Source organism: Mya arenaria, chromosome 4 (genome assembly GCF_026914265.1).
Source record: "Mya arenaria isolate MELC-2E11 chromosome 4, ASM2691426v1".
In the NCBI taxonomy this organism is placed as follows: domain Eukaryota; kingdom Metazoa; phylum Mollusca; class Bivalvia; order Myida; family Myidae; genus Mya; species Mya arenaria.
In genome coordinates this window covers 47798156-47810828 of record NC_069125.1, presented here as the reverse complement: position 1 = coordinate 47810828, position 12673 = coordinate 47798156, and the positions used below count along the sequence as shown (strand labels likewise).

The 12673-nt window shown below is 35.1% G+C and overlaps 1 protein-coding gene across 2 annotated transcripts; it reads right to left on the bottom strand.

Moving 5' to 3' along the window:
* Positions 1-2264: 2264 nt before the first annotated feature.
* LOC128232154 (uncharacterized) lies at positions 2265-11692 on the bottom strand. 2 transcript variants are annotated; one of them, XM_052945550.1, is made up of 14 exons: positions 11610-11692; positions 11082-11103; positions 10532-10679; positions 9959-10039; positions 9065-9176; positions 8624-8829; positions 8345-8462; positions 7156-8201; positions 6843-6963; positions 6173-6750; positions 5635-5743; positions 4893-5464; positions 4689-4800; positions 2265-4476 (listed from the first exon to the last, which is right to left on the bottom strand). In XM_052945550.1, the coding sequence occupies exons 4-14, from the start codon at positions 10029-10031 to the stop codon at positions 4350-4352; spliced, it is 3174 nt and encodes a 1057-aa protein (XP_052801510.1). In that variant the 5' UTR covers positions 10032-10039; positions 10532-10679; positions 11082-11103; positions 11610-11692; the 3' UTR covers positions 2265-4349. The 2 variants fall into 2 exon arrangements, with proteins under 2 accessions (XP_052801510.1, XP_052801511.1); XM_052945551.1 differs by lacking the exons at positions 11082-11103; positions 11610-11692 and having other exon boundaries at positions 10532-10818.
* Between the last annotated feature and the right edge of the window lie 981 nt (positions 11693-12673).

Here is a 12673-nt window from a genome sequence, read left to right as displayed (position 1 = left end):
TTATATTTTATAAACTTGGAAACTTAAAGCTTAGAAACTTATAAATCTTTTCAAGTCACCAATTCCGAGCCTGAAGTTGACCCAATTGTCTATTACTTGGTACTTAGAGCATGTGGATGGAAGTTCCTTAAATCATAAATGCAATTAAAAGGCAAACATACATGTTACAAATTTATCTTAAATACATATTTATTTGCAAACATCACATCATTATCAATAAATAAAATCAAACATGTGTTCATGAAAAAAAAAAATCACATGCAATTAAATGTTTTTTATTAAGACATCTACAAAAGATTTTTATGGTGCCATATCAAAATAATAAAATAAACCAACTCTCAAATAACTAAGAAACATATCCTAAATAAATAAATTACATAACGATTTCTGAAAAACAACAGCAACACCAAAAATGTTTCCTTTGCATTTTTAACTTAGTATTTACAAGTCACCAGTGACTTGGATTTTGTCTTTCTTGGCACACTCAAGAGCCCCATAGCGTCTACGCTTACAGCGGTTCCAGTGTTGGACTGCCTTGAAGAAGGGGAAGCCAACTGTAGCTGGCCCAACACCTATCTTCATCAGAAGCTCCAGGTTTTTGGCTGTAAGGGTAGCACTGTTCCTTGTCTTCAGCAGGTTCTGAAGGCTGAAGCCCCTCTCACATGCCACAGAGGTCACTGCTATGCACATGGCTGCTTCAGCCACATAGCTGAAGCCAGGAAGGTGCCCTTTGTGTCTGGTAGCAAGCTTCTTGCAGAGCACTCTGGCAGAGCACTTCCTGTATGCCCCAGTCATAAGAGATCTCATGATTGGCCACTCCTTGCTTAGACATCCTTGTTCTAACTTCTTGTAGTGCTTCCCTACATTTGCTAGTCTCTCCCTGATATCGCTGTTGGTGAGGTCTGCCAGTGTGCTAGGGTCAATAAGAGCACAGAGCCCTTCGATTATGTCACGAGTGGTATCTGATGGTGCCAGTCTGTCTCCAAGGTTTTCCTGGATCCTAGAAATGTAGTCAACTATCACATTCATAATATCATTATCTGCATAAGTAAGTTGTATGTCCTTGTACATAGTTTTGCCATTCACTTGTCTTAAATCTTTCCTAAACTGTTTATAATGGTCACCACCGCCACTTTTAAGTCCCTCAAGACCTCCAATAGCTAATTGGACTACAGGCATTACATCACCAAATTAAACATCATCCTTTTGCATACTCAAGCTGTGTTTTTTCATGCATAACAGAATGTCATTTAACATATGCAGCACACTGATAAACTTAAACTTTGTCAGTTTTTTCAACAGCCCATTGGCTTTGGTGTCATTTTTCCCTTCCGGTTCATCTTCAAGACAACTCACAATGGAATGATAGCACCTACGGATGGTATCAATTTCGTCATGCATTGACAGCCACCTGATGTTGATAGGCTCCTTCAGTTTTAGGGAGGGCTCGCTGAAGACTGTCTGCAGGTTCTTCAACTTCTCGTACCGCACAGCAGAGTAGTGGAAGTGGTTGTACAGCGCAAGGATTGTAGCTTGGATGTCATGCATATAAGCGAATGCCTTTATTGTGTCAGATGGGGCTAGAGACACCTTGTGCGCCAGACAGTGGATATGTACAAGCGATGGAGCATCAGAACTAAGTTTCACGCCAACACCATTCTTTCGACCCATCATCACGCTAGCTCCATCACTACCAAGACTAACCAATGAAAGCAATAGTATTAATTGAGGTAAATATTATGTGGGAGTAAGAGTGTATCTTTAAGCGATTAAAACTAAATAAAATGCATGTATATGTGATTTTAGTGTCTTACTCGGTGTTCAAATTGTCTGATTGTCGAAATAGCCTTATAAACAAGATACAAAAATGCTCATTAACAAAAGTTTTATCCATTTTTTACCAAAGTTGTTCTAATTTTAACTACAATACTGCCTTTAGTTTGGCACTTTTGTTGTCAACAAAATACTGAAAAAAACGTAGTAAGTTAGAGTACAGAGCTTTGAAACTTATATTTGATGACTTCACTCCCAGTTATAAAGAACTTTTAGAAGAAAGGTTAATATGCCAAACCGTCTGAGGCAAATTGCTGTTGTGGCTACAAATGCAGGGTCAATATACTGAACACTTATGTATTGAGTCTGAGTTTGGGACTTAAAGACTCAAAAACGTTAATTTTCAAATTTAATGAAAAAGTCATTTGTATCACTCCTATTTTACAACAGGAGAATATATAAAAGTAGAAGCAGTCATATATAACATCAAACAATTTTAAACATCAACATGCCTTACGTATCATTGTTTTTCTAGAAAACCAAGATTTGTACTTCTACGTCTTGAGTTTCAAACCCAGACTCAATACGATGATGACGATATGTCTGTGTGTTTATAACCGTAAACTGCTTTTATATACGATTTGTACACAATGTCTACATTGTATGTTGCACCAATATGTATGTATCTTTAATATCTGTATACGATATAACAGTTATAGATCCATGCACTTTAATATAACATGTTATGTATTATTTACTTATTTTTATCTCTCTTTTAGACATGTTGTTTGCTTGCTACTGGAAAATCTATGCTTTGTCAAATAACTATTGCAATTGTATTTATTATGACAGACTTGAAATAAAGATTATCTTATCTTATCTTATCTTATCTTATCAAAGAGACTAGTTATAGAAGCATATTTAATTATCTGTGACAGCAATGTTTACTCCGAAGACTTAGAATTCTAATGTCCCTATTTCAGCCGTAAAATCGGATAAATTGAGAAGCTTCTATTAAAAGCACAAAACAACAACCCTTAATCAATAAAACACATACTCCACTAGAACATAAATGTTATGGAGACATGGTGACACTTGCATTAACATTTACGCGCTTATCTTGAGCTTCGCAATATTATGCTGTGCATGCGTAAATAAAAATAATACTGTTTATATACATTTCTACAAAATATAATTTTTACTGCTCTTAATGTATTGCATTCCGGAAAGGTAAATCTGTTGTTGAAATCTGATCGTGCAACACGCATACGCAATCAAAAAATGCAGGTGACTTAGTCTTACTATAAAAATGTAGTTTTAGATTGTGAACATAGATGTGATAAATTAATTGAAATAAGAAAAAAATGTACAAAAAATTGAGAGATCTAATCGATGAACATTTCTTCGTTTTTTCTGGCTTCACCTCGGGGGCAAAGAGGCGAAATAATAAACCCCACTCAACCCGCAATTGGTCCGTTGAAATATAACTCGACTCATTTATACCAATGCAACAGCAAGTTTGTAGCATTTTCATATTTCAAAACCATAATTGAAACAAACAATAGAACAGCAACATGAATTCAATATGCTACACATTTACACCGATAAAATAAGTAGTCAACAACAACATTCATTATAAAAATATTTGTGCAGAGTTGGATGGTCACTTGGTTTGCTATGCGCCACATTCTAGGCGCCAGAAAGTACTAATACTATTACTAATTATAAAGCAGTTGCTATAACAATTGTTGTTTTTTGATTCTCTGTATAATCGCAAGTATACATTCCAACAAATATAATCGTTCATTAGGAGTTACGAATATAAGGTAAACAGTTCCACACATACTCAGGGCCCGTATACACTAACGTTTTGCGACTCAGACTCAGAAAAGCAAACAAATAATTGTGTTGTAAAATGCTCTTACAGTAGCCCAGATGATTATGTCACGAGTGGTATCTGAAAAAAATGTTGACTCTTTTACCAAAACTATTTTATACAATAATTCATACATCCATTTATAAAATTAGTTATATCAAATATAGTTTCTAAAAAAGAATTCAGTCTCAATATCCAGTATACATATATACATACATACATACATACATACATACATACATACATACATACACACACACATACATACATACATACATACATATACATACATACATACATACATACATACATACATACATGAAAGTGAAGCTTGAACATGAGAATACTGAACGATAATATCATATGCTTTTGTCTACATTACAATAAAGAAAGATACATATATCATGAGTTGCAATTCGAGGGGACTTAAATCTACGTACATTAAATAACACGAACGTATTACATTACGTGGTACTTGCAATCCGTTTACGCTTTTAGCTATTGCAGTTATGAATGTACATGCAGCTACATGCAATGCTTGTGATAACTTTTGAAGAACATAAAGTAATGCTTAATTAAACACAGATGTACGCCTTTAAAGCGTATAGTTAAACACTTTTTGCAGCGGTCACTCAGATATGTATCTTGGCGATTATTGCAGAGGTCACTCGGAGATGTATTCTGGCGATTATTGCAGAATTCACTCGGGGATGTACCCTAGCGGTTGTTGCAGTTGAAAACCCTGTGGACATTTGGGATATGGACAACACTTTCCCTCCGATGGTTGCTGTAATGTGCAAACCGCTGGAAGTTTCCATTCTGGACATCTGATAACAGATAAGATAGGAAATGATAACATACAATTCACTCATTCATTCATTCATAAAAAGTTACCAGCAACAGTAAATGATGCCATGGAAACGTCGGGTAAAAGACGAGCAGCTCAAACGGTTATGACTGGTCATATATTAACTATACGATTTGAAATATTAAAAGCAATAAAAGGTTATTTTGTATAGTAAAAACAAGAAGTGCTCACAGTTTACGACAAGTCACGTGATGTTCCGCTTCATTGTCACAAGTACATTTCTGCTTGCACTTTTCATTCCATGTTTCTCCCTGCCTGTACAATTTACTACCGACAACGCAACCTATATGATAAGACAGATATGTAATGCAAGCACATTAAAATTGACATTCATTGCAGATTTTATGCATTGATTACACGGAACTAAGACATTACCTAAAATATTTCCTATGTTGGAGTTTCTATTCCACCTTGCAAAATTTATAGTCATTGGTCTCAAGTTTGAAGATACATAACGGAAAGGAGTATAATGTTTCTCTGCAGCAACATAATTCCCTTGTGATGATCTGGCTGTGTTCCCAGACGAATTATTCCCGGTTAAGTTCGATGAAGATGTATTTGTAGAATGAACACTGGGAATATTGCGAGAATGACGGTTTAAACTCGTTTTAACAAACGGTAAATAGAACGACCTTGGTGGAGAATAGATGCTTCGAAGGGTATGGCCACTTTCAATCCTGTAATTTGTCCGATACTTTTGATTACTACCATTTCGGTAAAATGGTCTTTGCCCAGTGACATGTTGGCTTCTCAACGCTGAATTTGTTCGTTGTAAAAATTGTTGTCTCCATGTGTTTAATTGATCTGGCTGAGCAACTTGTTGTAGAGGTGTTCGTCCCACGGCTTGTCGTCCAAAACGATGCGAGTTCGGGCATATCAAAATATCACAACATCCATTCGGTGCAGCGAGAAAGCAACCTCGAGGAATAACTCGATAGTGATAACAACTGAAACGAAAATAATGTTTGGGTCAAAACCATAAATAGTATACATTGCGAACTTCAGGGACAGGAGTCAAAACTTTTACTATGCTTTAGTTTAAAATTTTAAGCCCAAATTTACAAAACTATGTCTACAAAATACATCCGAGGAATAGCGAAACAAAGCTTTAGCTTACTTGCTCTTGCAAGATGGAATTCCCCCCGGTAAGCACCTGCAACCTGTTTGACATCCGTCATTCCAAGATTCACCTTCAGCGTAAAATTTGGTTTTGAACTCACACAAACCTGCAAGATTTTGCAAAAATAAAGTTCGTATAGATAATTTTTTAACAATTACATGTTTTGACTTATTTCAAGACCGAATCAGCATGACATAGTTATTTGTTGACACTACTTAATATCTAATTCATATAATTGATTGTAAAAACATTTATGGTACGAGGGGGGACATGAATTTCAAAATTTCAGCAACCTTATGCAGTGTAGAAACGACGCTAATATAGAATATGTAGCTTTTTATGTTAATGATATCATTAAATTAAAAATACAGAATAATTGTTGGAAAATATAGCTGATATATTTTGTGTGTTTTATTGTGAGCCGAAGGCAATATTTACAAAATATACTTTGACTTGTCTTGAATTGTAGGTATTATGTAAATAAGAAATCAGATATGACTGAAATATGTTCTGAAGCGACATTGCCAGTACAAACCATTAGACAAAACCGTTGTATTTGATCGCCTGGAAACGTCGTAGTCTTTTGTAACAACACTAGGCGAAGATTCAGGTACGATGGTGCGAAGGGTTGTGTTGACTGTAGTTACATGTGTGTTATCTAATGTTGAACTTCTATCTACCATTTCTGTTATTTCACTTTTTAATCTTGTTTTAAATACTTGCGATTTGTGTTTGTCATTTGTCAAATGACTACCTGCATATTTTGCGCTTTCAGTAGCGACTTGCTGTAGGCTTAACTTGAGACTATTTGTTTGCTTTGCTTTGTTTTTATTTGCATCATCTCGAGTTTTAAAACCTTCGAAGAAATTTTCTCTTAGTGGAATAATTCCTGCTTTCTTTTGTGGTTGATTTCGCACTCTGTCGTTGAATAGTTCTTTAGTCAGTTTCAGTGAACTTCCATTTTGTCGGAAGCGAGAGAAAAGTTGTGCGATGTTTCGCGTTTTTCTGTTGATAAAAACGTTGCCATGGCGACAGTCAGGTACGGTACAGCAGTCATCAACAGGGCCTTTTCCGAATAAACACCCCGGAGGCAATTTCCTATATTGTTGACATCTACAATTACAAAAAAATGCATTTAAAAATTGAACAAATATTTAATTGAGTATATACAATATTTCATTATAATCAAATAGTTTCTAACATACCTTTCTTCGCAAATATACATATTATCGACAGGATTTTTGCAAACGCACGTTCTTTTGCAACCATCATACCATTGTTCACCTTCCGCATACTTATATCCATTGAACTGACAAAGCCTCTTACCTAAAGAGAGAAATAAACATAGAGTGAAAATAGAAATCAGATCTATGTTTGAGCATTGTTTTACTTCTTACTTTACCTCAGAATTATATTACATTTACGAGATATTTCGATACATTCGAACAGTTTCGCATTAGTCACTACAGGGAAATGTTCTGCCTACCTTTAACATCGTAAGTCTGTTGGTGTACTTACTTGCTACACTCCCAATAGGTTTCTCAATAGGTTTCGCTATTGTTTCACTCTCAATAGGTTTCGCTATTGTATCCCTCTCAATAGGTTTCGCTATTGTATCCCTCTCAATAGGTTTCGCTATTGTATCACCCTCAATAGGTTGCGCTATTGTTTCACTTTCAATAGGTTTCGCTATTGTTTCACTCTCAATAGGTTTCGCTATTGTAACCCTCTCAATAGGTTTCGCTATTGTATCCCTCTCAATAGGTTTCGCTATTGTATCCCTCTCAATAGGTTTCGAAATTGTATCACCCTCAATAGGTTTCGCTATTGTTTCACTCTCAATAGGTTTCGCTATTGTTTCACTCTCAATAGGTTTCGCTATTGTATCACTCTCCATAGATTTCGCTACTGTATCACTCTCCATAGGTTTCGAAATTGTATCCCTCTCAATAGGTTTCGCTATTGTATCACCCTCAATAGGTTTCGCTATTGTTTCACTCTCAATAGGTTTTGCTATTGTATCAACTGCAATCATGTTCTGTAGAATATCTCTATGTACCTGCATAGCAGCTGCTTTCGCTGAGTCATTTAATTCATCACCAGTAGGTGATAGAGAATCCAAGGAGATCGAGTCTGATCTTACTGTTCCATCATGTACTCCTTTTGCAGTGAATAATGATACTGGACCATACTTGGAAAATATCAGTGCCAAAAGTCGATCACGTTCTTTAAGAGGTATAACGGCTGAAATTTCGGGAATCTGTAGATTACTTTCTTTACTAAATGCAACAGTATTTATGTTAACACCTTTATATTCGCCAACTTTGTCAATGGTCGGAAGTGTCGAAGTAGGATACTTGTCACCTTGGGAGTGAGAATCAGTAAAGTTAGATCTACTTATAAAACTCTGTGACGAGAATTCCCCCAAATCCGTACCAATTGTTGAATGTGTAAAGGACAAGGATTTTATTTCTGTATCGTTGCATTCAATACGAGCACAGCATTCATCCTCTATGGGAGCTTTAACAGTGCAAATTGCAGGGATTTCGTTGATCGCGGGACATCTGAAACAAAACTCAAAACCGTGAAATGTTTTTGCAAAACCCAGTTGTAACAAACACTTTCCATTATGTTAGCATAGGGAACCGTGCGGGTCGAGGGCACGGGGATTCTTTGTTTTCTAAGCAATTTAATGAGTAGAGATTACCTTTCATGACATGTGTACCTCCCAGAGAATGGTTCTTCACAAACACACGTATGGTCACAGCTATCATTCCACTGGCCGGTGTAATACTTGCCTTTGTAAAGACACCCATACTCGCTCTCTAGAAACAAAGGAACATTCACACAATCAATTATTCATGCTGGGCCTTTCCCTGTTGTTTCAATCATAGTATCAGAATGGTATGTATGAGTTTATCATTTTAACGATGTTCAAACATATTTCACGTTGTAGTGCGTACTTGCAGTACCTAAATGCATGTACCTGGAGTATATATTGGGAGATCCATCACTGTGTTCAATCCTTCCATAGGTGTTGAAGCATTTGTATCAAAGTCATCACTTTGCAAGTTCGGTCCCTTTGTGTTGACAAGTGTTGTAGTTGAACTGCAATCTAGCTCTTGGCAACATTCTTCCCCAATCGGAAGTTTAAGAGTGCATCCTTTAGGCAAGTTTTTGTATGTAGGACACCTAATATGTGATAATACATTCATTTATTTTTAAAGTTACCGAAGATAAGTATAGTCTTTAAATGACGATTTATTTCATATGAAATGCTTGTTGTGGCTACCATTGCGGCCAAGGAACAGTTTCCATAAAACCTTGGCTTGGTTTTTTTCTTCAGGTTTTACATGCAAATCGTGCTACCGAAATATATAATTATCTTGTCGTTAGGTTCTATAATATTCTTACCCCAACAGCTTACCTAACATGGCAAACGTAGTGTCCAGTTTCAGGGTTTTCACATTTGCATTTGAAATCACAGCCATCCGTCCAGTTGCCGTGTCTAAACTGTCCATTGTAGTAACAGCCATTACCTACATTATTAAAACAGTATACATTTAATATTTAATATTAATATTTTTTAATAAGAAACAGTTTTCAAATCCTTTAAGACATCACAATCCACAAACACTACGCAGTGTAACTTCCCTTTTAGTACAATAATCGATGCCACCATACAAATCACGTGACCAAAGATACTATATCAATTATCTTTAATTAAAAAAAATGTGTTTTAAGTTTTTAACCTCAATGCACAATGAATAATTGAAATGATTGATAATAACTAACCAAAAACAGAGAGAAGAGAATATATTTTTAAACGAACGAGTTTATATTAAGTTTATACAGCTGAAATCCAGCTATTCTCGCCCATGGTGGCAGATATTCTTCTTGACATGGGAGATCACTGCGTAGGAGATTGCACATTTCTTTGTAACAGAATACAGAACTCGATAGAAGAACGTTTATGAGTTTATGAGAGAGGTAAACCCCCTGTTTTTTACAATTTTGTAGAAGTATTTTCATTTTTGAAACTGAATCAATCTTGCATTCAAAAATAAATATTTGAATTTTTATTCGAGAGAAACAGTTCTAAACGTTTATTAAATTTTATTTGTAATGCAATAAAATGCATCAAATATGTAAGTTCAAATAATTAAAACAAACACCGCACCAATCATGCAGACTTAAGAAGGAATTACAACATTGGCTGACGTTTGCGATTTTCATAATTTGATACTTAATGACAAACAGGACAGTATCGAACACAACAGTAGCTTATTTTTGGTATTTAAGCATATATATTAACAAATACCGTTTGTGTTCGTAGATGCGCCCACGAAGAAGACAAGGAAATTGACGGTAAAGATGACACTTTGTACACGCATTATGTCAGCTGAAATGCAAGCGCAGAGTACAATTGAATATTAAAACTGTCCATACAGGTATATTGCGACAATGAATTAAAACACTGTATTTAACAATGTGAAAAATAAAATAAAATGAGATAAGTATTGCACTGTTGAATTTAATTTCAGCTGAGTATATGATACTGATGATGTACAATAAACAGCTATAGGTATTACTTATATTTTGACTAGTAATTAAATACCACTTCAGCCAATGCAGTGTTGCATTTACCAGGCATGTCAATCGACAGTCTCAATTAATCAGAGACTGCTTCTCTTATATCAGATATCCAAAGATCACTCTACAAGTTATTAAGTCTTGCAACGTGTAAAAACGTCACAGAATATATATCATTTATAATCATATGACAGTTTACCAATGTTAAAAATTAGTTATTTTTAATTGAATAAAAGTTTAGACAAATAGCTATGCTTACAAAATGTCGAATCAATTGTCAAGCTTCCCATTAGTTACTCACATTTAGGCACAGAAATTAAACCAGCAAAGTTAATCTTTGCATAAAATCTTCGCGCTGCTATCCATCGGTTTGCTGTTTATCCTGAAAGTATGCACGGGTCCAACACTCTCACCAAGCACATTGTTACGGGATGTTCAATTGTTTCAATCTGAAATTTATATGTCGTCATGTCGATTATGACTATTATTTATGTTACTATTAATAGATATACACTAAATGTGTATTATCATCACGCACCAAACTATATACTCTTCAAAATAAAAACAGACCAAAAAAACGCAATACAATTAAACGCAGTAGGGACTATACTATAAATACAATATATTGAAATTCAGACAGTTAAAAGGTTGAAGTGTAAATGAAAACTTAGCAAACAAATAGACTATAACATTGACAATTGAATAATAAAAAAACACAATAGACACACATGTATAAACATATGTGTAGAACAACAGAACAATCATAAATGAGATGAAATTAAAACAAACCCAATACACTCAGAAACGACGTATTAAAAAAAGTAAAGACAAAATATTTGTGAATTACGTACGGTGCCGTTTACCACACCCACTCTGAAAAAGATTTTCAACATTAAAATATGTTCCATTTCACTGACATTGAAATGGTTTGTACCGTTGTAAATAATGTGTATACATAATTATATTAATGTGCGTATTTAAATTTGTTTTAAATACTGTTCTAGTTAATAACCTCTCTATCTGGTAGAGATGAAGAGACTGCGTATAAATAATTTGTATTTGTCATTTTCCCCACCCACTTTGTCTTCATCTACAGACATTTTCTTTTACGAAAAGTGTAGAAAATAATTATGATCAAACTATTTCATTAAAACATGCAGTAAACACGTTAATACTTTATCTTGCTAGGCAACAGAAGGCCTTTGTTTATAGCTATTCAAATATTCAACGTATTCAAATATCATAACGTGAGTCAATGTGAGAATAGCGTAAATGTGACCGACATCTTATTAATACATTCAAATTTTATTCAATATATTAAAGATAAAATAAACGCCAGAAACAATCGCTGTCAATCAAGGGCAATAAACTTCACGTACCTACAACATCCTGACAACGGACGCGAGGGAATGATGAACCTGTTCATCGCAGCAAAGGAGGAACGTAATTTAAATGTGTGTTTAAAATTATTCACATATATGCATGGTATGTGCACACTTAAAATGAACCTTCTATATTTGATAGTGAAACGTGAACCTTCTATATTTGATAGTGAAACGGATGATAAGAAATCCATTAATACCATGAAAACCACAGAGACAAGCCTAGTAAATGAACTAGAAACATAACATATTAACACCACATACACAAATTCAAACACCACACACTGACCTTACACTCATCAACATTAGTTAAAGGCCTAGTTTAAGGAATGTTTGGCATGACAATCCCTGCTGTGCATCTCCTGTAATTGCACTGATGTCACAGTAGGAGCCAATTGCCTGTTTATTTTTATTGGCGCAGGGCCATTTAGGGTCCATTTATATTTTAAAACCTCCAAATCTGCAGAACATGATATTCAGATCGGAGATCTGATAAGACAATAAGGCAATTAGATTAAGGTCGATACACAGAGGTTGTGTACAATACACGGTTTTGCGGGGGTCACTTATAGAAGGCTTTAACTAGGCCTTTAACTGATTAACGATGGGATAACCGCCTTTGGAACGGTCAGTGAAACAATAGTTCACTGGAACCCAAGTCTACTGGGGGCTTAGAGTTAATATAATATGGCCATATCCTCACACGTGTCACAACATTAATCAACAAAGTATGAACAGCCGGAGTAAACAGCCACAAACAAAGAAAGGGTACCAAAGGACATTTTTATTAATTTAGTACCAAAACAATCAGTATATTGATAACTATTGGGGTACCGCCTTGGTACGGTCAATGAAACCACTCAGGAGTTCTCAGGGAGCTTTAAGTAATTAGCATTGCCATAACCACTCACTTGTCCCAACAAAATACTAAATAAAGAAATATTAGCCTCTTCAGAGCACGTATCAACAAAATTAAGAAAAAAATAACATTTAAAGTAACAAATGAATATAAATTAATTTCAAATACTCAATCACCGGATACCTACACCACCTGTAAACAA

Coding starts and splice junctions, on each gene's coding strand:
- LOC128232154 (XM_052945550.1), bottom strand. CDS start 10,031: ATGCGTGTACAAAGTGTCATCTTTACCGTCAATTTCCTTGTCTTCTTC. Junction 5,465..5,634: donor ATTCCATCTTGCAAGAGCAA/GTAAGCTAAAGC, acceptor TTTTCGTTTCAG/TTGTTATCACTATCGAGTTA. Junction 4,477..4,688: donor CACGTGACTTGTCGTAAACT/GTGAGCACTTCT, acceptor ATCTGTTATCAG/ATGTCCAGAATGGAAACTTC.